The 23,808-nt window shown below is 47.2% G+C and overlaps 4 protein-coding genes across 6 annotated transcripts; 3 read left to right on the top strand and 1 right to left on the bottom strand.

Moving 5' to 3' along the window:
• Positions 1-6,878: 6,878 nt before the first annotated feature.
• Positions 6,879-8,704, top strand: Lta (lymphotoxin alpha). The gene is made up of 3 exons (XM_005339015.3): positions 6,879-7,112; positions 7,198-7,303; positions 7,543-8,704. Exons 1-3 carry the CDS (start codon positions 7,014-7,016, stop codon positions 7,953-7,955), a joined length of 618 nt encoding a protein of 205 aa, XP_005339072.1. The 5' UTR covers positions 6,879-7,013; the 3' UTR covers positions 7,956-8,704.
• Positions 8,705-10,068: 1,364 nt separating this feature from the next.
• Positions 10,069-12,739, top strand: Tnf (tumor necrosis factor). The gene is made up of 5 exons (XM_078018600.1): positions 10,069-10,456; positions 10,716-10,718; positions 11,002-11,050; positions 11,233-11,280; positions 11,553-12,739. The coding sequence occupies exons 1-5, from the start codon at positions 10,271-10,273 to the stop codon at positions 11,969-11,971; spliced, it is 705 nt and encodes a 234-aa protein (XP_077874726.1). The 5' UTR covers positions 10,069-10,270; the 3' UTR covers positions 11,972-12,739.
• Positions 12,740-15,707: 2,968 nt separating this feature from the next.
• Ltb (lymphotoxin beta) lies at positions 15,708-17,618 on the bottom strand. 2 transcript variants are annotated; one of them, XM_013364627.4, is made up of 3 exons: positions 17,418-17,618; positions 16,748-17,015; positions 15,708-16,343 (listed from the first exon to the last, which is right to left on the bottom strand). In XM_013364627.4, the coding sequence occupies exons 1-3, from the start codon at positions 17,616-17,618 to the stop codon at positions 15,841-15,843; spliced, it is 972 nt and encodes a 323-aa protein (XP_013220081.3). In that variant the 3' UTR covers positions 15,708-15,840. The 2 variants fall into 2 exon arrangements, with proteins under 2 accessions (XP_013220081.3, XP_077876421.1); XM_078020295.1 differs by having other exon boundaries at positions 16,748-16,931.
• A 29-nt stretch (positions 17,619-17,647) lies between these two features.
• Lst1 (leukocyte specific transcript 1) lies at positions 17,648-23,451 on the top strand. Of its 2 annotated transcripts, XM_078020296.1 has the most exons (5): positions 17,648-20,390; positions 21,559-21,673; positions 22,071-22,169; positions 22,527-22,549; positions 23,223-23,451. In XM_078020296.1, exons 2-5 carry the CDS (start codon positions 21,658-21,660, stop codon positions 23,367-23,369), a joined length of 285 nt encoding a protein of 94 aa, XP_077876422.1. In that variant the 5' UTR covers positions 17,648-20,390; positions 21,559-21,657; the 3' UTR covers positions 23,370-23,451. The 2 variants fall into 2 exon arrangements, with proteins under 2 accessions (XP_077876422.1, XP_013220082.2); XM_013364628.4 differs by having other exon boundaries at positions 17,648-21,673.
• Positions 23,452-23,808: the final 357 nt, after the last annotated feature.

Raw genomic sequence — 23,808 nt, 5'->3', positions numbered from 1 at the left:
CAAAATGAAAAATAAAAAGCGTTGGGAATGCAGCCCCTTATGGTAACACAATTCTCCTGGAATTCTTGGCAGCCAAGAAGAAAGACCCATAAATGAGAACTTTGGGTTTACTCAAGTTTTTCAAGGCCTTTTTGGTAGAATAGCAGGTAGGTAAGAAATTCTAAACCACCAGTGAGAGTGCAGCTAGAACTACTGACCCTGAAATATGTGTTGAACAAAATCAACAAGGAAGAAGAGAAGCTGGAGGTCTGGATGAGAATGAAGAATGAATTTGATGGAGTGGGTGGAGGGATGGGAAAAGTGAGCAGTTGTGATGAGAAGAATTTGGAGCTCAAGGTTTTGAAAGGTAGATCATCCGAGTGATGATGAGGTTGGAAGTGCAACCCTTTTCAGGGATGGTTAAAGTGAAGCAGAAAAACAAATGGTAAAGCTGTCATAGTTGAGGAAGTTGAACAACTGGGTGGCTAGAGCATACAATTCACTGGATTTGTGTGTTGGGAAGGTTGTTTGACTTTATATTATTTTTTTATTTGTGTGTGGTTTCACATATTTTTAGTTGTAGATGGACACAATATTTTTTTAATATTTATTTTTTAGTTGGACACAATATTTTATGTTATTTACTTTTATGTGGTATTGAGGATAGAACCCAAGGCCTCGCACGTGCTAGGCAAGCGCTCTACCACTGAACCACAACCCCAGCCCCAATATTTTTATTTATTTTTATGTGGTACTGAGGATGAAACCTAGGACCTCACGTGTGCAAGGCAAGTGCCCTACCACTGAGCTACAACCTCAGCCCGATTTGTGTGGTTTTGAAGTCACTGAAGACTGTGGTAGAAGATGAGAGAAAAACTGAGCTAGATGGACAAGTTAAGAGAACAGTAAAGATGTTGATGGAGAAGATGGTGCTGTGACAACAGGAAAAGCGTGGCAAATGTAAAGACATAGGCTTCAAGAGAGGAGGACAAGGTAGCAAAAGCATAAGCAGAGGAGAGATCAGAGGACACAAACCTGTCTCCTCTGCCCCACTTCTCCTAGTTCTAGGGTCAGAGAAAGAGCAGTTTTTGCCAAAGAGCAGTTCGCATCATTAGGGGAAAACCAGGTTTCACAGCGCTCAAAGGGAGATACTTTCAAAATTGCAGTAAAGGAGTTAGGGTTATGTAGCTCAGTAGTAGAAAGCTTGCTAGAATGGGCAAAGTCCTGGGTTCAAGCCTCAGTAGCACACATACACACAACAAGAAAGAAAGGGCTGGGATTGTGGCTCAGTGGTAGAGCACTCCCCTAGCATGGGCGGGACCCGAGTTCCATCTTCAGCACCATATAAAAAATAAAGGCATTGGGTTGTGTCCATCTATACCAAAAAAAAAAAAAAATTTAAAGAAAGAGGATTTGAATAGGAATAATGGTACATACCTATAATCCCAGCAATTTGGGAGGCTGAGGCAAGAGGATTACAAATTTGAGGCCAGCCTGGACAACATAATAATGAGACTCTCAGTAATTTAGTGAGACCTGTATAAAAATGGAAAAAAAAAAAAAGACTGGGAATGTAGCTCAATGGAAGAGTGCCAACCAACTCAGTGGTAGTTCAATCCCCAGTTGAAAAAAAAAGAGTATTTTAATAAATAAGGTATTCCATAGAATATTGTGAAATAGATCAGTAGGGAACTGAATCCACAGAGGTTCAGAAGATAATCTGGAGGTTTTGCACATGGAAGCAGGAGATTGCTTCTTCTGGAATTCATTATGGAAGATACATTGCATTTATTGAGTAGGACATGTATATTTTAACAGGGCCTTAGGGAGACGCGTAATATGGTATCTCTTCCGGTTGCCCACATATTCTGATCTATGTGACAACATTCTATGAAATCTATTTCAAATATGTAAGTTAAAATTTCTCTCCCAGTTTTGTGGCTTTAAATGTTGTCTTCATGCATTTAAAAACTCCCAGTTTTCTCTCTCTAGTTCTGACCTTGCCCCTGAAATCTGGACTCATGTATCCAGCTACCACTTACAATTCTAAAAGGCTTTCACTTAGTAGATTCAAAATAGAGCTTTTGGTTCTCCCACCTGCTTAGAATTCTGCTGCCACCATCTTTTCTTCAACATGGCTGCAATTGCCTCCTAACTGGTATCCTCATTTTTTGCTCTCTGGCCTAAACACAGGAGCCACAGTGAACTTTTAAAACATAAACCCAATCCCCTCCCTGCCTGCTCTCCGTTGCAGCCTCACTGTTCTTCAATACCTCCAGCTTGATCCTTCTTCCCTACCTTTGCCTCAGCTGTTTGCTTCATGTGGAATGCTTTGCTCTCAAACTTTCATTTAGGACTAGGGATTTATGTGGCTCAATGGTAGAGCACTTGCCTAGCATGTACGAAGCTGTAGATTCCATCCCCAGCCCCAAAAACAAATAAATAAAAATAAAATAAGGAGAAGGAGCCTTGAACTCTTGGTTTTTTGGTTTTGTTTTGTTTTGTTTGTTTGTTTGTTTGTTATTTTGGGGTGTTTTGGATTTTTTTGTTGGTACTGGGGATTGAACCCAGGGGCATTAAGCTACATCACCAACTTTTTTTTTTACTATTTATTTTGAGACAGGGTCTTACTGAGATGCCAAGGCTGGCCTTGTCAAACTTGTGATTCTCCTGCCTCAGCCTCCTGAGTTACTGAGATTACAGTTGTGTGCCCCATGCCCAGAGCTGACTACTGTATCTAAAGGAGTTCCCTGCTACTTTCCACATTATCCTGTCTTATAATCTTACAGCACTACTTACTGATTTCTTCTTCCTTATTTGTTTTTGTTTTTGTTTTGTGTTTGTGCAGTGCTAGGAATGAAACCCAGGACCTCATGCATGAGAGTCAAGCATTGTTATTTCTGAGCCACAAGGCTAGCCCTCTAATGCAGTCTTCTATTGATAGGTTTTTGGTTTGTTTCTAGTTTTAGCTGATGGGGAAAACATTGATATGAACATTTTGTACATGAGCCAGTTTTCACGGAGCTTGTTAAGTAACAGATTTTTTAGAAAACCCAAGTTTCAGAAGAGGATTTTATTCATTTTTTGTAAGATCAAGATAATACCAGCTGGCCACCTCAGATACTATCATTACTGTCATTGCTGGTATGATTCATCTGGAGGGTTGTAGCAAGGCTGGGGCTAGTGGGGATGAAAGCTAAAAGTTCTCTTGCTCTTCACTGGGCACATTGTTGTTCTCAGGCACAACATTCAGGAGTTGTTTTGGGGTTTTGTTGTGGTGGTGTTCTATTTTGAGGGGGAGTTGGTACAGGGAATGGAACCCAGGGGTACTTAACCACTGAGCCACATCTACTGCTCCTTTAATTTTTTATTTTGAAACAGAGTTTCACTAAGTCTCTTGGGGCCTCACTAAAGTACGGAAGCTGGCCTCGAACTTGCAATCCTCTTGCCTCAGCTTCCTCAGTTGCTGGGATGACAGGCATTCACCACCATGCCTCATTTGTTCCTTTAATATTAAAATCCCTTGTGTCACTGTTGGTTTCCCTCTTATCCTGTGTTCCTTTCCTTTTCTCTTGTTCCTCTTTCCCTGGAGGTCTTTTTTTTTCCTTCCTGTTATTTCCCTCTCTAATAGCATGAGCTAATGGGCCCACAGACTCCAGCCAAAAAAAAATATTGAAGTACAAAACAGTATTGCAATTAACACTAAGAAAGATAGAAATTTAGGCCAGAGAGGAAGACTGGGACATCCAGAGACAGCAAGAAGAAGACATGGAGAATGAAAGACATGAGACAGAGAGGAAGGAAGGGCAAGAACTAGGCTGAGGCTCAGTGTCACGGGAGTTTGCAATGTGCTGAAGGATGATCCTTGAGACATGCCAATCTTAGTTTCAATCTCAGTTTCAGAGGTTGTATGAAATTCAGTTTCTTTCTTGGGGAAGCCAACAGTTGGTTTGGGGCTTTCCCTGGGTGGGAGGCTGATGACTGGAGTCTTGTGCCCAAACTCAGGGAAATACAGCCTTTATAGTGGTCTCTGTGGAGTACCAGTGAAATCACTGGGCCTCCAAATGAGGCTGAAATGACATTAACCTTCCACTTAAACTTAGCCTCAAAATCTAGTTTGGGTTTAATTCCAATTTCAACCTCAACCCCTCAATCACAACTCAAACTTAACCCCAAAGATAACCCTAACCTCAAATCCAAACACATCCCAATCAATAAAACTCCAAATAAAATTTGTCTTCTAAAGCAACCCAACCTTGTTTCCAGGGTTACTCTTGAAACTTACTTATCCCCATTCCTAACCTCAAACTTAAATCTGACTCTAAATCTAAGTTCCATCTGAGCCACCTAAAGTTCAACCTAAAGTTGAACTTTGTCCAATTTACTTTATTATTTATCCTTCTTCATTTAACAGGTATTTATTGAGTGCCTACTATGTGCTGGTCCTTGATCTAGGCAAATAGTGGCAAAAAGTGAGACAAGGTACTGGCACTCCTGGAGCTTATGTTCCAGTGAGGCAAAGAAGAAAAAAAAGAAACTGACCAAGGTGTGGTGGTGCATGCCTTTAATCCAGGCCACTTGGAAGACTGAGGCAGAAGGATCACAAGTTCAAAGCCAGTCTTAGCAACTTAGTGAGGCCCTGAGCAAATTAGGGAGATCCTGTCTCAAAATAAAAAATGAAAAACGGGCTAGGGATGTGGCTTACTGGTTGAGTGCTCCTGGGTTCAATCCCCAGTACCAAAAAAAAAAAAAAAAAAGAAGAAGAAGAAAAAAAAAGAAACTGAAAGGCTGGGCTATGGCTCAGTGGTAGAGACTTGCCTAACATGTGTGAGACCCTGGGTTCTATCCCCAGCACCACATACAAACACACACACACACACACACACAATGTATTAGAGTATATTTATATATTAGAATATTGCATCACAACAACAACAAAAAGAAAACCTCTGATATATGCTACCACATGAATGAATCTCACAAATAAAATGTGGAGTGGAAGAAGCCAAACACAAATGAATAAGTTCTGTATGACTTCATTTATATGCAACTGAAAGCAGAATGAACTAGTCTATGGTGTTAGAGGTCAGAGAGTGATTGTCTTTAGAGAATATGCACTGGGAGAAGCCATAAGGGAACCTCCTGGGAAAATGGAACTGGGTAGTGACTACATGGTCATATACTGATGGAAACATTCATTAGCTGCACACTTCAGAGGGGAGCAGCTCATTGTACACTGTTATACATTAAGAAAAACAGCTGGTGGTATGGCTCAATTGTAGAGCATGGTACTTAGTATGATTGGGCTCAATCCTTAGTACTAAAAAATAAATTAATAAATGGAAAATAATCCTGGATGATTTTAATTTTTTTATTTAATTTTAATTTTTTATAGTGCTTGGGAATCAAACCTAGGGCCTCACACTTGCTAGGCAAGTATGCTACCACTGAGCTACAGTGCCAGCTCCTTAAAACAGTGTATTGATACCACAAGTTCCAGACAAATCCCTTAGCCATTCCCACCTGACCCTAGGTTGTTACCATAAGCCTAGCCAATGTGGAATTCTGAAGCTCCCCCTATACAGAACTTTGGAAGTTGTTGGCCAAATTGAGTTGAATGTGTGTGATTATTTGGAGTTATATAAATCTAATCCGTGTGGCCACAAGATGGATGGCATCTTTCAAGAATGGGTCGAGACTTCATTATATATGAGTGCCTAGCATCATTTCTGGGTAAGGGGACAAAAAATTAAAATTAAATTAAAAACCTCATCTTGGGCTGGGGATGTGGCTCAAGCGGTAAACACACTCGCCTGGAATAAGCGGGGTGCTGGGTTTGATCCTCAGTACCACATAAAAATAAATAAAGATGTTATGTCCACCAAAAAAAATAAATATTAAAAAGAATTCTCTCTCTCTCTCTCTCTCTCTCTCTCTCTCTCTCTCTCTCTCTCTCTCTCTCTTAAAAACAAAACAAAACAAAACAAAACCTCATCTTCCAAACCAGAACAGTTTGGAGTGTGTAAGGGGGCTCCACTAATATGTTCACTAGGACAAGAGCACACATGAGGATGTTCCAGGCAAGGGGTTATATAATAGAACTTCTTGATATGACACCTGCGAGAAGACTGGAAAGTATACATCCTGGGACAAGTGTGACTTGAGTAATTTGGGACAAGGACACCGGGGGGCACTGGGGATAAGAGGAGGAAATGGGCAGAAAGAAGCCTGTAATTTGCGGAGGGTGGAGAGGTGTCATAAATGATAGCTCTTCAGGGAACCAGGCCCCCAGCATACACCCCAGTGGCTCCCCCTTCTTCTCCCCGAATTGCCTTTCTCTGGAACTCCTAGGTCTGACCTTGCTCCTGGGCAGTCCTGGCCCCCAGTTCCCCTGACCTCACTCCCTTTCCCAGAACTCAGTTGCCTGAGCCCCCAGCCTGCGGTTCTCTTATAGGCCTCAGCCTTTCCTGCCTTCGACTGAAACAGCAGCATCTTCTAAGCCCTGGGGGCTTCCCCAGGCCCCAGCCCCGGCCTAGAACCCGCCCGCTGGCTGCCACGCTGCCACTGCCGCTTCCTCTATAAAGGGACCCAAGCGTCCTGGCCCAGGGGCCCTGCACACCAGGTAGGACTCTCCTGCCCCATCTCCTTGGGCTGCCCCTCTGCCTGGGTCCTGAGCCTTGGCTCCTCTTGCACCTCCCACCTGGATCTCCAGCCTGTCTGGGCCTGGGCCTTGGTTGGGGTGGGTTTTCTTTTGGTTTGTTCCGGGTTTCTATCTCTCCATCTGTCATTCTCTTTCTCTCTGACCTGTCACTCATTCTGATTCTGCAGCAATCTCCTTTTGTTCCTTTCCTTTCTCTCTTTGTTTTTATGTCTCCCTCTGCTCACCTTGGGATTTCCCTGCCTGTGTCTTGTCCCCTTCTCTGTCTGTCATCCTCTCTCAGGGTGGTTGTCTTTGCAGGGCAGGCAGGCAGGAGGTCTGTCTTCCTCTGTGTGCCCCGCCCCATTCACTCTCTCTCTCCCTGCAGATTCTCCCCATGACACCACCTGGACGTCTATACCTCCCAAGGGTGCGTGGCACCCACCTCCTCTTCCTGCTTCTGGGGCTGCTACTTGCGCTGCCACCTAGGGCCAAGGTGAGGCAGTAGGAAAATTGGGGCTGCAGGGGTGGCTCAGCCCAGCTTGGATCCCTAGAGCCCTCTCAATTCTGTTCTCCCCTAGGGACTCCCTGGTGTTGGCCTCCAGCCCTCAGCTGCCCGGGCTGCTCAGCAGCACCCCCAGAAGCATTTTGCTCATGGCACCCTCAAACCTGCGGCTCACCTTGTTGGTAAAGTTCCACCCAACCTCCCAGACATGCAGCCCCCCGCTCCCCTCCTACCCCCATCTAGGGACCCAAGTAGCACCCCATCTTTCCCTGCAGCTTCCCCTACAACTAAAGACAGAGCCTACTCCTTCTCCCCAGTCATCCCCTATAAACTCAATTGTTTAGTACTTGCTTCCTCAGGGTGGAGACCTCTAATGTAGATCCTTGACCCTTCCTCCCCCACCTCCTGTGGCTCTTCCTAGGAGACCCTAGCATGCAGAACTCTCTACGCTGGAGAGCCAACACAGACCGTGCCTTCCTCCGCCATGGCTTCTCTTTGAGCAACAATTCCCTTCTGGTCCCCACCAGTGGCCTCTACTTCGTCTACTCCCAGGTGGTTTTCTCCGGGGAAGGCTGCTCTTCCAAGGCCATCTCCACCCCTCTCTACCTCGCCCATGAGGTTCAGCTCTTCTCCTCCCAATACCCCTTCCATGTGCCTCTCCTCAGCGCCCAGAAGTCTGTGTGCCCAGGGCCACAAGGACCTTGGGTGCGCTCAGTATACCAGGGGGCTGTGTTCCTGCTCACCCGAGGAGACCAGTTGTCCACCCACACAGATGGTATCTCCCACCTGCTCTTCAGTCCCAGCAGCGTCTTCTTTGGGGCTTTTGCTCTGTAGGACTTGGAAAGATCCAGAGAGAAAAAGAAATTGGTTTCAAGTCCTTCTCTCCATTTTGCTTTCGTTCTGACCATTTCAAGGGTCACCACCACCTCTCCTGTGCCCATTCCAACCATCGCCTCCTGTCTTCCCCACTCAAGTCACTTGAAGCTTTCAAAGAAGAAATTCCAGGCACTCCAGGGACCACAGTTCCCTGAAGCACCCTGGATATTCTACTGAAGATTTCAAGCCTGCCTAGAAATTCCCAACACAGAGCTCTTCTTCTGTCCCAATGGTCTAGGTGGGGCCTTGACCTGGTCATGGAAGAGGAGTAGACACATGGGGCAGCCTGGGTGGATGACTAGAGGCAGGGAAGGGGGACTATTTATGAAGGGGAAAATTAAGTTATTTATTTATGGAGGATAGAGATAGGGGAACAATAGGAAGGCATTGGAAGAGAGAGTTGAACAGGCCCCAGAGATGGAGAGTGAGAAGGCATTGGCTCAGAGCTCACCTAGAGAGAAAAGTAGGACTAAGGGACCGAAGGGCTCTAGAAGGAAGTGAAAGGCTCTAAAAGCCAGCCACTGCCTGACTAGATACCCACAAGGAGCCATCTGCTCCCTCGATAAAGCCAAATAAACCTCTTTTTTCTCTGAAATGCTGTCTGCTTATGTCTGTCTGTCTGAAGTGGGGATAATTTCTTAGATCTCTCTAGGGAATGAAGGGAGAGACAGAGGTCTCAGAGGGGTCAGGGGCTATGGGCAGGACAAGGAGATAAAGGGGCCCAGGAGCTCCAGGGATTTGTAGCCTGTTCACAGGGGCCAGGCAGCCTGATTGCTGCAGGGGAATTAAGGGAGAAACTGGAAAGAAAAATGGTGGTGATGCGGGGAGGACAAGGTCCTTAGGGGTGGTATTCAGAGGGTTTCTGGGAGCTATGGCCACATGTAGGGCTTCTTAGGAACAGGGGTCATTGATGGCCTCTGGGGAGAAGTTACAATACCAAAGGGTGAGAGAATGTCCAGATTTAGGGAGGTGGAATAAGGGGATTCTCTGGAAGACATGGCCATGCATGGGCCCTAAAGAGTGGGAGAGCCTCCAGAACTAAGAGGTATGAAATATAGTGGACATCTGAAGAGACATGGCCAACATCAGAGCTCTTAAGTCTACAATAAAAAAAAAAAAAATTCAGGGGTTTCAAAGTCCTTTGGAAGCAAGACTGAAACCAGTAGTTTGAATTCCAGATAAGAATGAAAGAAGAAGGCCTGGGGTTTGTGAATGAAAGGAGAAGGCCCTCGTGGGTTTTGTGAATTCCCAAGTCAGAGTTCACTCCCTCTGGGGCTGTCCCAGGCTTGTCCCTGCTACCCCTCCCAACCCCTTCCAGAAGCCAATGTGTGCCCCCAATCTCAAACTGTTCTGGCCTCTCCCCCCACCCCAATTCCTTCCCACTCTGAAGCTCCAATTCATGTCTTCCTTCTCAGGAGTCCTGTCTAGAATTCAGAGGGGAGCCTGGTGCAGTGGTGCATGCCTATAATCCCAGTGACTCAGGAAACTCAGGCAGGAGGATAATGAGTTCAAAGCCAGCCTCAGCAACTTAGGGAGGCACTAAGCAACTCAGCAAGACCTTGTCTCTAAATAAAATATAAAAAGGGCTGGGAACATGGCTCAGTGGTTAAGCACTGAGTACCAAAAAGAAAAAAAAAAGAAAAGAAATCAGAGGGGAAAGACCACAGCAGACCTGACCCTCCAAAAAATAGAGACAACAGACATTAAGGGTCAGGAGGAACTGGGTCCAGCTTCCAGGGGGTCTGTTTCTCTCTCTCTCTCTCTCTTTCTCTCTCTCTCTCTCTCTCTCTCTCTCTCACACACACACACACACACACACACACACACACACACTTTGTTAACTGGCCCAAGAAGCTTGCCACAGTATCCGGGTGGGGAGGATGAGGAGTATCCTTGATGCCTGGGTATCCCCAACTTTCCAAACCCCCGCCCCCATGATGGAGAAGAAACCGAGACAGAATGTATAGGGCCCACTACCGCTTCCTCTAGATGAGCTCATGGGTTTCTCCACCAAGGAAGTTTTCCGCTGGTTGAACGAGAGTCTTTCCCCGCCCTCCTCTTGCCCCAAGGGCTATAAAGGCAGCTGTTTGCACACCCAGCCAGCAAAAGCTCCCTGAGCGAGGACACCAGGGGACCAGCCAGGAGGGAGAGAAGCAACTCCAAACTCCCCTGAAAATAATCCCAGAGAGGCAACCAGACAGGCAGGTTCTCTCCCTCTCACACACACACTGCTCCACATCCAGGGCTCCACATTTTCCTCTGGAAAGGACACGATGAGCACTGAAAGCATGATCCGGGACGTGGAGCTGGCCGAGGAGGCACTCCCCAAGAAGGCATGGGGGCCCCAGGGCTCCAGTCGGTGCCTGTGCCTCAGCCTCTTCTCCTTCCTGCTTGTGGCAGGAGCCACTACGCTCTTCTGCCTGCTGCACTTTGGAGTGATCGGCCCCCAGAGGGAAGAGGTGAGTGCCTCCCCAAACTTCACTTCCATCCAGACAGAAAAAGGGGAGAAAGAGAACAAGAGAGAGGTGGGGAGAAAGGAGTGCTGATAGGGAGGGCTAGAGAAGATAGGGTAGCAGAAAGAGATGTGGAAAGACACAAGAAACAGGCTAATCAAATACTTGTTCAATGAATGAATGAATGAATGAATGAGCAGGCAGATATACATATATAAAGAGTTCCAGAGAAAGATGTGGAGCATGAGCAGAGATGGGAGAAAAGAAAGTTATATGATTAAAGGTGATGAGACAGAATGAGATGTGGATGATATGAAAGATAAGGAGAGAACTGAGGGAAAGAGATATAAGGAGAAAGTTGAAGGAAAGTGAAATAAGGAGAGGCAAAAATTTGGCCCACAGAAGGCACTGTTGGATGTATGTAAGGATAAATGAATGAATGGAAAGACGAAACCAGATGTTTGGTGCAGAGAGCTCAAGCTGAATAAGCAGCCAGCTGATTCTCCTCTGGGTTGATTCCTCGAGTACTAAATCTTTTCCTTCTCCCACAGTTCCTGAATAACCTCCCTCTCGGCCCCCAGGCCCAGATGCTCACACTCAGTAAGTATCTCCCAAACTTCTTTCCTAATTCTGGTGGAGGGAGGAGTGTTAATCCTGAGATGGAAACAGTGGGGGAAATTTAGAGTTTTGGGTTTTGGGGAGAAGGAATGGAGGTCAAAGTAGGCAGGGATTTTCAAAGAAGTTTGGGGGGGGCTCAACTTTTTCTTTTCTTTCTTCCTCAGGATCATCTTCTCAAAACATGAATGACAAGCCTGTAGCCCACGTTGTAGGTAAGAACTCTGAGCATGTGTCTTGGGGATGAAGGAGCACATAATACATGGAGGCATAGGACTGGTGGGTTGAAAGTAGAAGATCCTGGAGACAGTGTGTGAAGGAGGGTGGAGGAATAGAAAGGCCTGTGATGGATACTCAGAAACTCAGGGCCAGAAGAGATGTGAAAACAGAGGGGACAGTAACCGGAAGTTGGGGTGAGCAGAACTTGAGGGCCAGGATGTGAAGTAAACTCACAGGGTCATACTGACTCACCTCTCCCTCCCTCTAGCAAAAAATGAAGACAAGGAGCAGCTGGTGTGGCTAAGTCGTCGTGCCAATGCCCTCCTGGCCAATGGCATGGAGCTGATAGACAACCAGCTGGTGGTGCCTGCAAATGGGCTATACCTCGTCTACTCCCAGGTCCTCTTCAAGGGCCAAGGCTGCCCCTCCTACGTGCTCCTCACCCACACTGTCAGCCGCTTTGCTGTCTCTTATCAGGATAAGGTCAACCTCCTCTCTGCCATCAAGAGCCCCTGCCCAAAGGAGAGCCTGGAGGGGGCTGAGTTCAAGCCCTGGTATGAACCCATCTATCTGGGAGGGGTCTTCGAGCTGCAGAAGGGTGATCGACTCAGTGCTGAGGTCAACCTGCCCAGCTATCTCGACTTTGCTGAGTCCGGGCAGGTCTACTTTGGGGTCATTGCTCTGTGAGGGAGATGGATGTCCATCCACCTCCTCTCCTTCACCTACCACAATCCCTCGACCCCTGCCTCCTTGTCCTTTTTTGGCTGAGAAAGGGAATTAGGGTCAGACCCCAATCTTAGAACTTTCAACACCACTCAGAAAACTTGGATGAAGGGATGTGTGACCTGGATGATGGGGCACTCTAGCAAGAATTCAAACCAAGACTATCAGAAACCACTGGGGCCCTCGGGTTTTGATCCCTGAATTCAACCTGGGACATCTGAAATGTGGGGATCAGGAAGCTTTTGGTTCAGCACACTCTTTAAGAAGACTTCACCTCGAACACTTCACAAGAGTGGACCTCAGGCCTTCCTCTCTTCAGATGTTTCCAGACTCCTAAGATATGGAGCCCATCCCTTCCCACAGGGCCAGCCCCCTCTATTTATGGTTGCACTTATGATTATTTATTACTTATTTATTATTTATTTATTTACTGATGAATGTATTTATTTAGAAGGTCAGGGTGTCCTGGGGGCCCAACGTCGGAGCTGCCTTGGGCCAGACATGTTTTCTGTGAAAACGGAACTGAACTATAGGCTGTTCCCACCTGGCCTCCTGGTCTCTTTGCCTCCTTTTGCTTATGTTTTAAACAAAATATTTATCTAATCCAGATGTTTTAATAATACTGATTTGGTGACCTACTGTTGCTACATCGCTGAACCTCTGCTCCCTAGGGGAGCTGTGTCTGTAATCGCAGTGGCGAGAAATAGAAATAAAGATTGCTTAGAAAAGAAACATGATCTCTCTCTTGGAGTCAATTCTGCATCTGTCTCTCCCTGGGGGTAGGAGCCCACTCTCTGAAGTCTTCTCTCTGCAGAGCTTAAGATGCCTGGACACGGGCTGGGGATGTGGCTCAGCACCACATACAAACAAAGATGTTGTGTCCGCCGAAAACTAAAAAATAAATATTTAATAAAGATTCCCTCTCTCTCTCTTAAAAAAATAAAAATTTAAAAAAAATAAAATTAAAAAAAAAAAAAGATGCCTGGACACAGACAGACCCCCGTACTTAGATTCTTGGGGTCCAGGAGATACTATGTAACAAAGCCCAGCTGAATAGCCTCCCTCCTCCAGGAAACTGGAGCTTGAACCTAATTACCTGTCCCTCAGGGCATGGGAATTTCCCACTCTGGGAATTCCAAGTACTTGCTGGGAAAATCCTGCTACTCTTTCCGGCTGTTGTGGCCTGAGAGAGCTGGGGAGGAGCCACATTCTCAGGTACCTGAATCACAGCCAAGGAACTTCCAAAGATTCAGGTGTCTGGGCTCCAAATCACTCCATCCCAACCACCTTCCCCCAAACCCTGTGCTAACTGTGCAACCTAAACCAGTCAACCTCACCTGCCACTGCCTGAAGGGCATATGAAAAAAAAAGGCCCAACTTCCATCAGACCCAGCTCAGTACTTGGCATGATAGCCACTCAATAAATGCTGCCTTACTTCCTTTATCCATTCATTCTTCAGTGGGTAAAATTGGAAAAACCAACTAAAATTAAAAATCAAAGACTAAAAGCAAGGGATATAGCTCAGTGATAGAGTACATGCTTAGCAGGTGCAAAGCCCTGAATTAACCCCCCAGCACCAAACAACAACAACAAAAAGGCTGGAGCAATGCCTATGCCTATAATCCCAGCGACTCAGGAGGCTGAGATAAGAGGATTTCAAGTTCAAAGCCAGCCTCAGCAACAAAGAGTCACTAAGCAGCTCAGTGAGACCCTGTCTCTAAATAAAATACAACATAGGGATGAGGATGTGATTCAGTGGTAGAGTGCCCCTGAGTTCGATCCCCAATATACCCCCACACCACCACCAAAAGGTATAAGATGTTGGTGAAGGACCCACTTGCCAGCTTTGGTCTCATTGATCTTTTTAGTGAATGATGAGGGGTTGGGCACGATGGGAGTGAATTGGAAAGAGAAAAGAACCTCTGTTAAAGAAAAAAAATTACTCAATGGAATATGCAAGTCCTGGGTTCCATCCTCAACACAACACACACTCACATACACACACACACATTCACATTACTCAATGGTACTTGGTAAAGCATGGTAGGAAAGACTATTCAGAGCTGGGTGTGGTGGGGCATACCTGTAATCCTGATTTAGGAGGATGAGGCAGGAGAATTGCAAGTTCAAGACCAGCCTCAGCAACTTATCAAGGCCCTGAGCTACTTAGTAAGGTCCTAAGCTACTTAGTGATACCATGTCTCAAAAATAAATAAGTAAATAAATAAACAAATTGTGAAGAGGATGTAGCTCAATGGTAAAGCACCCCGGGGTTCAATTCCCAGTACCAGGCTCCAAAAGGAGGAGGAGAAGGAGGAGGCGGCGGCAACTATTCAGGACCATGGTGATACCCTGCAATGAAATCTTGCAGTGAGGAAGAGAGACTGGGCTAAACTCCAAATACAGCATGGGCAAGAGGGAATTGATAGCCAAGGAGCAGGGTGAGGGTCAGTGGATGGAAAATAACTAAAAGGAAATACAAATCAGGGATGGGGGATTCTGGTTAAGCAGATCTGACAGGATATTTGCTGAGTCAGGCCAGGGTAATTAGACATCACTTGGGAATATAGAAGATAAGGAACTTGACCAGATATTGAGAGTGATCAGACATGGAGAAGGTGGTAGGTTCGTGCTAAACCAACTTAGCAGCGTTTGTGGCTAAAACTGGATTTTATGAGGAAGTATACAAATAGGCAAAGTAGAAGATTCAGAAACCTGACTAAAGTTTGGCCAAGCAAAATATACTTATCACCCTCAATCCCCACAGGAAGGCTCTTCTGAACATGGAGTTACAGTAGAGGTAACAGAGGCAGAATAGAGGCCGAATAGGAAACAGAGCCTCATAGAGTAGCCTCCACTAGGCTCAGAAGTTGGGTTTTCCTTCAGTCCAGATGCGTAGCCAGGCAGTGGAAAATCAATAAGTGATGTTCTGCGGGGGTGGGGTGACCCACTGGGGTGACCTAGATAGGGCTTTGAGTCCCCCTCTGCCTCCTCCAGGCTGCGGCTGAAAGTCGGTCATGGTGTGGGGAGACTGCTGTTACTCACCCCAAAGGTACCCATACTTGTCTATTTGGGGGAAGGAGGACCCGAACAAAGGATGAATACTTTCCATCCCACCCAACACAGGATCTTCTTCAGTTTCCTCCTCCACCCCTCCTCCCTAGGCTCTCCCTGTTGGGGTGGGGCACCACAGGCTCCTCTCCTCCCAAACAACCTCCATTCCTTCCTGTAGCCACCTGCATTCACACCCAGGAGCCTGATTACTGCTCCATGTAGAAGAATAGGTTGGGGACTAAAGGGACCTTTAGTCAGCCAGAGGGGAGAGCTGCTGGAGCCCTCGATGCTTCCCCCCTCAGCCATACTAGGTCGTTCTGAGTGGTGCTTGCTTTCCCCTGTAATGACTACTCTCAGAGTAGGAAGGGACCCCAGGGAAAAGAGAATAGTGAGAGCCTGGTGGGGATTACCATGCCCTGAGAACCACCGATGCTTCAGGGTTTAAAGAGGCCCTTCCTTATACCCTCCAACTGGACTCGTGCTGGGGTCTGGCCTTCAGAGGTAGGGTGAGTGGGAAGGGCAGGCCACACAGAGTGGGAGCAAAGGCCACACACAGTGTTATGGATGGTTTTGAGCAACGAGAAAGACACAAAAACAATTAACCAACACATTGCACCACTATGAATTAAGACGCGTTGGCATCTCTTCCGTACTGACGGCACTAAAGCTTCACATTCTTTATTTTCATCGGGTTCAAAATCAGTTTCTAAACAGTTTGCTATATTTTTCTTACTGCCCTGGGATCCCGGGCGTCTGGGTCCCCAATCCCTGGGTCGATTCATACATTCGCACTATGCAGACATTTTCCTAGGGACGCAGAGGGCACTAACCCTACCATCACGGCCCCAAAGAAAGTCTTCCCTCTCCTATAGTCCACCATATCGGGGTGACTGATGTTGACGTACACCCTCTCGCCCCTCCGGAGCTGCACCAGGCCGCCGAACCCCACGCTCGTGTACCAGAGGGGTCTGTACTGTGGCCTCCCGGCACGTTCCAATACTGGAGTCACGGTTTCGGCGCCCTCCAGCAGCAGCTCGGGAGCGCCCCGACCGTAGGCGCCACCAGCCCGATACAACGAGCTGCGCAGCGTGACGGAGCGATCCTGAGGGCCCCCGCCGGAAGGTGGCGCCCGACCCCGGTAGCCGACGTTACAGTAGAGGTAATAGAGGCCGTCCTGCGGGAGGGCCAGCCCCTCGGCGCCAGAGAACTGCGTCCCGCTCCTTAGAAACGCTTCTTCTTTCTTCGCCTCCCAGCTTAGCCCCTGTCCCTTCATCCACGCGCCTGCAGAAAGACGGGTGGATGGATTCTCGGGTGGGTGGATTCTCCGGGAATTGGTGTTGTGAGCACCGCTTCAGGACCGGACTTCAGGGAGGGTAGGCAGGAGGGGGCGGGGCGCGACTCCTGGAGGGGCGGGGGCAGCGAGGCTATGTTTGGAATGAATCCAAGCTGGGGGCTGAGGGCACCGGGTTGTGGGGTGCGGAGGGCTGTGGTAAGATCTAGGCTGAGTTTTGTCTGCTCCGGGAAGCAGCAAGAATGGGGAATTAGTGGAAGGATGGGCACTTTAGGGGCAAGAGGTGGTGGAAGGGGTGGGCAATCCAGCACTGAAATCGCAGAATGGAGGGACTCCTCAAAAATTGGCACTCTTGGACTATTTGAATGCATATTCAGGTCGACCACAGCCTTACCAATAAGGTGGGCAGCCGGGAGCCTGGAACTGAGATCTGTTTCTGGCTTCTCTTCCTGCAGCTGCTGAAACCCTGGAACTGGTGTAGAGGCCACAATTGGGGGCAGGGTGGCCACCCATGGATGCTTCCCATGAGAGGACAGGGCGCCAGGGCGCAGGAATGGATTCTTGGAGGAAGAGGGTATCTGGGAATGCAGACGGGAAGGGAGTCCATTGCTCTTACTCAGTCCTTGCTGGGCTTGTGCTCCCAGGCCTGCGGACTCCATTACCTGGTTGGGTAAGGTAACCATGTCCAGAGTTCAGATTCATCTGATGCCAACTGCACCCCTCCAACCATGGACCCAAACCCCAGGCTGGGTTTCCAGAACCATCCCCAATAAACATCTCCCTGGAAGGGAGAGCAAGCAAGACATATGTATTTGGGCAGAGAGATGGGTCTGTGTGTGTCTTGGGAAGAGGAGAGGAGAGAAATAGACAACCAGGAAGGGACTTGGAACATCAAGACAGTAGCAGTACAGGAACATGGAAACATTCAGCAAAAAGACAGACATAACATTTCCACCAGAGACAGCCAGTCAGTTGAGCCAGGTATGCAAAAGACCCCAGTAATAGCCAGAGGTCAATGAGCATCAGCAAGATGCAGCCCTTTAAGGTCTGTTGCAGCCACTCACCAGTCCTCCCTGCTCCTGGGGCACCAAGGCCAGCACAGCCAGGACAGTGATAGGCACTGCCAGCAGCAGGGTCACCAGCGAAGTGGCTCCTGCCACAGCCAGCAGGAGGCAGCCCGTTCCCTGGGGCCTCCCACCCCGGCCCTGCAGCCCCAGTGCTCCCATCCAGACTCTGAACCAGGACCAGAACAGGGGGGCTTTCATACCTCAGGGGTGGGGCCACCCCCTCCCTATAGACCCACACACCTGGCTGGGACTTTCCGCACACCCCTGCTCCCCTCACCCAGCTTCCTGTTTACCCAGAGCTGGGGTGGGGCAGCTGGATGCCTGGGTTCTCTGAACTGGGGAAGGAGTTGGGGTAGAAAGACAGTCTCAAAGTAGAGCTGGAGGGGCTTTTCACTCTGGCTCACAGGGAAATTGAGGCCCAGAGAGAAAAGGAAGTTTGCAGAAAGTCAGATAGCAAGACTGTAATGACAATACAGAACTCTCTCCAATGTCTTTTGCATTCTCCTATACCTCAGAGATGGGTGCTAGAAGAGGACTGCAAACCCTTTCCTGAAGTAAAGGGCTGGAGTAGGAGGACAAGAACTGGGGTCTTGAGGGATGAAATAAACCTATATACACACACTGGGCTGACCTCTTCATTCCCTTGCTCACTCCTATCCTCCTAGCAGTAGGTGGGAAAGGCAGAGTTAAGCCAGTTCACAGCAATGGCAGTTGAACCAGGCCTCAGCCTCACCAATGACTGCTGACTCACTGAAGAGAGATAGGAATACAGTATTACCTCCCTTGCTATCAAGATCAAGGACCAGAGAATGATGAGGCACACTCCCACCTTAGAGAGCTTTAATCTAGAATGAGCTCCATCCATTAGTATATGCTTACTAAATATGCATGAATAGATGAATGAAAGGAAAAATGAATGAATAAGCAAAACAAAATAGGAAGGACCAGATGAATGGAAGAAGCAGGCAGTGGGAAAGAGTTGAGGGAAAAAAGATCAGGTCTGAGGAAGTTTCAGATGGCCCTAGATCATCTCTACTTCTTGATGACAACTCTCTGTGTTAGGATAATAATAATAGTAGTAGTAATAGGACTGGGGATATAGCTCAGTTAATAAAGTCCTTGCTTCCCATGCACAAGGTCCTGCGTTTGATTCCCCAGCACCACACACACAAAAAATAATAGTAGTAGTAACACTAATAATAATAATAATATAGCTAATACACAAATAACATTGAGCATGTGTGAGACACCAATCTACATACTTTATTTATAATAATTATTTCAATCTTGATACCTAAGTAGAAACTGAGGCACAGAGAGGCTAGCTAAGAAACTTATGAACAGTCTGGGCTTGTAGCTCATTGGGAGAATGCTTGCCCAGCATGTGTGAGGCCCTAAGTTAGATTCCCCCCCAAAAAAATTTGTGCATTTCAAATTTGTGCATTTTACTATATGTAAATTTTGTCTTCCTCAGGCAAAAGAAAAAAAGAAATGGAGAAATATACTCAACTTGAGTCAGTGATCAGCACACTATGGGGTTTAGAGGTGACATGTTCTAACATTTGCAACTTCAAAAGATACAAGACACAAGATAAATGTATGATAAAGAAAATACAGGCCAGGGCTGGGATTGTGGCTCAGCGGTAGAGCGCTCCCCTAGCACAGGTGGGACCCAGGTTCGATCCTCAGCATCATATAAAAATAAAGGCATTGTGTTGTGTTCATCTACACCTAAAAAATAAGTATTTAAAAAAATACAGGTAGATGAAATGGCACACATCAGTAATCCCAGTGATTCAGGAGGCTGAGGCAGAAGGATCCCAAGTTCAAAGCCAACTTCAGCAATTTGGCAAGACACTGTCTCAAAATAAAAATATAAAAATGGCTAGGGATGTGACTCTGTTTTTAAGTGCCCCTGGTTTTAATCCCTATTACCAAAAATAAAGAATGAAAGAAAATATAGAAAACTCTTAATTGTAGAATCTGGGTGGTAAGGATATATTTGCTGTGTAATTCTTTCAAATTTTCTCTTCATTTGAACTTTAAAAAATATATATAAAATAAACAAACATACCTGAATATTGTCCTATTTTTCTGCAGGAGGAACATTAAGAATGGTGTGGTGGTAAGAAGTAGCAGAAAGTTCCTGAATTTTTATTTATTTTTTTGTGGTACTGGAGATTGAACCTAAGGTCTTATACATGCTTACATCCCACCCCTTTTTACTTCATTTTGAGACAGTCTTTTTTTTTTTTTTTTTCTGGCAGTTCTGGGGATTTAACCCAGGGGTGCTTTACCACTGAGCTACACCCCTAGTTGTGTGGGTTTTTTTTGTTTTGTTTTGTTTTGTTTTTAGATAAGATCTTGCTAAGTCACTGGGGCTGGCCTTAAACTTGTGATCCTGCTGCCTTAGCCTCCTGAGTGGCTGGGGTTACAGGCATGCACCATGTCCAATTACAAAGTTCCTGAATTTGGAAAATAAAATGCAAATACATATAAACACAGGCACCAGATCTCTTCCTCACCTCTTGCCTTCACTTAAGCTTCATAGTCTTTACCTTTCCCAAAGGCCAGGAGTACAATCCTCCATCATCCTTCACCCTCTCCATCACAGTATCATGAAGGATCCTTTGCCCAGGTCTCTAACCAGAGGGCCTTGGATCACTGCCCTTAGTTCTGTGCTCAGCACCAGAATGTTGCCTCCTGCAGGAAGTCTTCCTGGATTACCCCCACCTCCTATGCCAACAACTTGTCAACTTTTTGTCCTTAATCTATTAGCAGTATGGCTACCTCTGATTGTCCTGCTTATTAATCAACCAGCCAAGCACCCTGCTGGATTCTTGGCTATAGATATAGAAGACCAGGAGTCACCCTAAAGTCATCAGAGTTCTGCCCAATGTAGAAGCCAGGCTGTGTGTGTTCTCATGCATAAACCGAGATCATGAGCTCTCAGCAGATGCAGAGTGAAAGGTAACTGGGGACAAGTTAATCAGGTAAGGCCTCTAGAGGAGGGGGACATTCACTGACTACTAGCATAATCAATAGTATGACTGGAGTTGAGAGGGACCTATTCACTGCCCGCAGCCTGGGAACCTTGAAGGAAAGATGTTGTAATCCTAGATCTCAGGGATGTACTTCCTCTCCTAATAATGCTGGGAAAGTTGTGTTGGGGGTGGTTAAGACCAGAGAAGGGGCAGGAATGTCTGAGATGGCCACTCTCCTTTCTACCTAGGGGTCTCTAGCCAATGTATCCACCCTTCAGGGTAAGCTGGAAATAGGTAGAGATCCTCATCCGGGAAATTGTGGGGTTAGGGTAAGAATGGTCACACCCCAGAGTGAGGTAAGGTTAAGAAGAAGGGAGTCAGAAGCACGTATTTGATATTCCCTAGGCCCCAAAGAAATCCTCTATCCAGCCTGAGTCTCTGATGACCAAGGAAATGAAAAACAATCCATTTATGTTCCCACCATCCTCATGGCCATCTCAGGCTTCTGTTTCCCACACGCACCCTAACTAATTCCTCTTAAACCCAGGAGAGTCTTGGTTTTAGACCATAGTCAGTACATCTGGCTTTGGTGTGAAGTCAGTAGTCCCCTCTTTGCCCTCAAACAGGAACCAGTGGTCGGAGTGCAGGAAGTGCCTGAGGGGAAGTTGTGGGCCCCAGAAATTCTTCCACGCCCCAGTTCACCGTATCAGCCAAGTAGAGACCTGTTCTACTGGGCCACAGTAGCTGAGAGGCTCTGGATACTTTTCTCTCTACTTTTCTACAGCCCCCACACCCACTCTAGTTCCAGGCTCCTCTCCCTCCATCATCCCTCTCACCAGTTCCTAGAACTACCCAGTGCTGGAGAGGCCCCTCTAAACCACCTGGCCAGCCTTGGTCAGAGGGAAGGGAGGTCGGGGGCTCTGGAGTTGGCTAGAACTCAAACCCCAGCTCTACCCACTTCTGACTAGATATCTCTGTAAAAGTCCATGCTTGAGACTCAGACTCCTTAGACCTGGGAAATAAATGGATACTATATTACCTTCTACTCTCAGGATCTGTGGGAACAAGTGGAAAATGCCCATCTCAGGGTTAGGACATAGGTGAGGCTCCTTAGCTAGGGAAAAGATTGTAACACAGGGCCCCTTGTTTCACAGATAAGGAACTTGAGGCACGTGACTAGCCCAGGTCATTAAGACTGTCAGAACACTGGCTAGGCTTCTTGATCTCCAGGCCAGTTCTCAGTCCTCAACCTAATGTGTTCATTCAGCTGTGAGTAAGGGGCCCTTCTCTTCTGTACAGGGAGGGTTGTGGGTGTGCAGGGAGTAATGGGTGAAAAGAGATATGGATGGTTTACTGTAGGTGATCAAGGCTTCCAAGGACCACAGGTGTGGGTGGGAAAGAGACCCCACAGAGGTCCTGGATTAACAGGGACTGTGGTGGGAAGCCACAGGGGTGAGCGGTCCCAGATATGAGGCAAGGTATCTGATAAGGGATGCATAACTCTGGTAGGAAGTGAGATAATGAGGTCTAGGGTGAAAAATCTTTAAGAGTATATTTTTCCGCCTCTAAAACTGATAGGGAAATTGAGATGCCCACAACCAACCAGGAGGATGTGAAAGCTGAAGAGAGAAATAGACCCTCTAACACTTACCCCTCTTCCCTACAGGGTGCCCTTTCTTCCACTATGGGGTATTGGGCCTGGGAGGGCTCCTGCTCTTGCTTGTGGTCACTCTGTTCACCTGCCTCTGTCTGCTCCGTCGGAGAGGTGAGCTCTAGCTTCATTTCCTCAGTCACCTATAGCAGTGCCCACCCACACCCTTCCTACTGCTGAGGCCAAAGTCTCCATCAATCCTGACAGGTCCTGACTGGTGGGAGTTGGGTGGGAAAGGTGAGAGAAGAATATGCAAAGGGCCAGCGCTGAGCTGGGGATGTAGCTTAGTGATAAAGCATTTGTTTCCTATGTGCAAGACCCTGGGTTCTCTCCCGAGCAATGCAGAAAAGAAAAAGTGGGGGGCAGGGCTTTGTCCCTGGAAACCACCAGAATCTATAAGGGAGGAAACTACTGCTGGGATGGTGCAGAGCTAGTGAGGAAGGCTTTGCTGAGTTGCTTCTTTTTTTCCAGTGAAAAGATTGGAGAGAAGATGGGTGAGTCTGGGGCAGGGAGGGGAGGGTCAGAGAGAGCCCAAGCGGGGTTGGGGGATAAGGGGGTGCAGGGGGCTGAAGTGAGGGGTGGGGGCCAAGAGTAAAGAGGGGAGACAGTGGAAACATGAGAAAGTCAGAGAAAGGCAAAAAGAGAGAAGAAATTGAGAAGAGAGAAAAAGAAATGATATGAAGATCAGAGAAAATAAGATTGAAAAAGAATGGAATGAGAGAGACAAAGAGATGAAAAATGAGAAAGAAATTAAGAGACAGACAGAAAATGAGAGAAAAGGAAAAAGTAAGAGAGTAGGAATAAAAGTGTGCACGGGTAGAGGCGGGGTGACAGGGGGAGCAAGAGATGGAGAGACACAAAGAGAAACAGCAATAATAGAAAAGAACAGCAGGGCTGGGGATATAGCTCAGTGCTCGCCTTGCACGTACGGAGGCCCTGGGTTTGATCCCCAGCACCAAAAAAAGAATAGAAGCGTAGGTCAGCAGAGAGAGAAAGATGGAGACAGGGAGAATGAGAGGAAGAGGGAAGCTTCAGAGAAAAAAAAAAAAAAAAGGAAAACTGAGGCATCAGTGAGGTAAGAAAGATGGGAGCTGAGGGCAGTACTCAGGGATCGATCTGAGGGTGCTGCTCCCAGCACCCTTCCATCAGCATCTCCTACCTGGCCAGGACCACCTTCCAGACCAAGAGCTCCACTATGCCTCTCTGCAAAGGTTACCCATATTGGGCAGTGATCAGGTCGAAGGAGAAGCAGAAGACATGAAGGAGGACCACAGCACTGACTACGCCTGCATTGCCAAGAACAAACCCACCTGAGTACCCCCAGACACCTCCCTCACCCCAGGCGGGTGGTCAGGATCATCCTGTGGTTCACTCAGTAAAGACTATGATCTTGCCACTTCTGTGTCTCAGGCCTCTCAATCTATCTCGAACCACTATTCCAAATGAGAACAATCCAGATTTAAGTAGCTCGCTCCCATTCTTTTTGGGGTCAAGTCATAAATATTGGGTTAAAAAAAGGTATTAAGGAACTGAACTTCCCTGGGAGCAGAAAATTGTCTGTGGGTCTGGCTGAAATCAGCAATTGACAAGTAGGAATAATTAATCTGATAATCTCCATTTCTCAGGAGCCACAGTCTCAGCCTCCCTGGCTAAGACTCCAGATAATGCTGGGACAAGCTCCAGATAATGCTGGGAGGGACCTCTAGGCCCTATTGCAGGGAGATCTCTCCTTGGACCTGTCCAGGTCAGACCT

The sequence above is a fragment of the Ictidomys tridecemlineatus genome, chromosome 8 (genome assembly GCF_052094955.1).
Source record: "Ictidomys tridecemlineatus isolate mIctTri1 chromosome 8, mIctTri1.hap1, whole genome shotgun sequence".
Classification (NCBI taxonomy): Eukaryota; Metazoa; Chordata; class Mammalia; order Rodentia; family Sciuridae; genus Ictidomys; species Ictidomys tridecemlineatus.
The sequence above is the reverse complement of the archived record's forward strand: the minus strand, read 5'-3'. Positions and strand labels throughout refer to the sequence as shown.

Coding starts and splice junctions, on each gene's coding strand:
- Lta (XM_005339015.3), top strand. CDS start 7,014: ATGACACCACCTGGACGTCTATACCTCCCAAGGGTGCGTGGCACCCAC. Junction 7,113..7,197: donor CGCTGCCACCTAGGGCCAAG/GTGAGGCAGTAG, acceptor GTTCTCCCCTAG/GGACTCCCTGGTGTTGGCCT. Junction 7,304..7,542: donor ACCTGCGGCTCACCTTGTTG/GTAAAGTTCCAC, acceptor GGCTCTTCCTAG/GAGACCCTAGCATGCAGAAC.
- Tnf (XM_078018600.1), top strand. CDS start 10,271: ATGAGCACTGAAAGCATGATCCGGGACGTGGAGCTGGCCGAGGAGGCA. Junction 11,051..11,232: donor GGCCCAGATGCTCACACTCA/GTAAGTATCTCC, acceptor TTTCTTCCTCAG/GATCATCTTCTCAAAACATG. Junction 11,281..11,552: donor GCCTGTAGCCCACGTTGTAG/GTAAGAACTCTG, acceptor CCCTCCCTCTAG/CAAAAAATGAAGACAAGGAG.
- Ltb (XM_013364627.4), bottom strand. CDS start 17,618: ATGAAAGCCCCCCTGTTCTGGTCCTGGTTCAGAGTCTGGATGGGAGCA. Junction 17,016..17,417: donor CCCAGGAGCAGGGAGGACTG/GTGAGTGGCTGC, acceptor TTACCCAACCAG/GTAATGGAGTCCGCAGGCCT. Junction 16,344..16,747: donor CCCGGCTGCCCACCTTATTG/GTAAGGCTGTGG, acceptor GTCTTTCTGCAG/GCGCGTGGATGAAGGGACAG.
- Lst1 (XM_078020296.1), top strand. Junction 22,170..22,526: donor CTGTCTGCTCCGTCGGAGAG/GTGAGCTCTAGC, acceptor CTTTTTTTCCAG/TGAAAAGATTGGAGAGAAGA. Junction 22,550..23,222: donor AAAGATTGGAGAGAAGATGG/GTGAGTCTGGGG, acceptor CTACCTGGCCAG/GACCACCTTCCAGACCAAGA.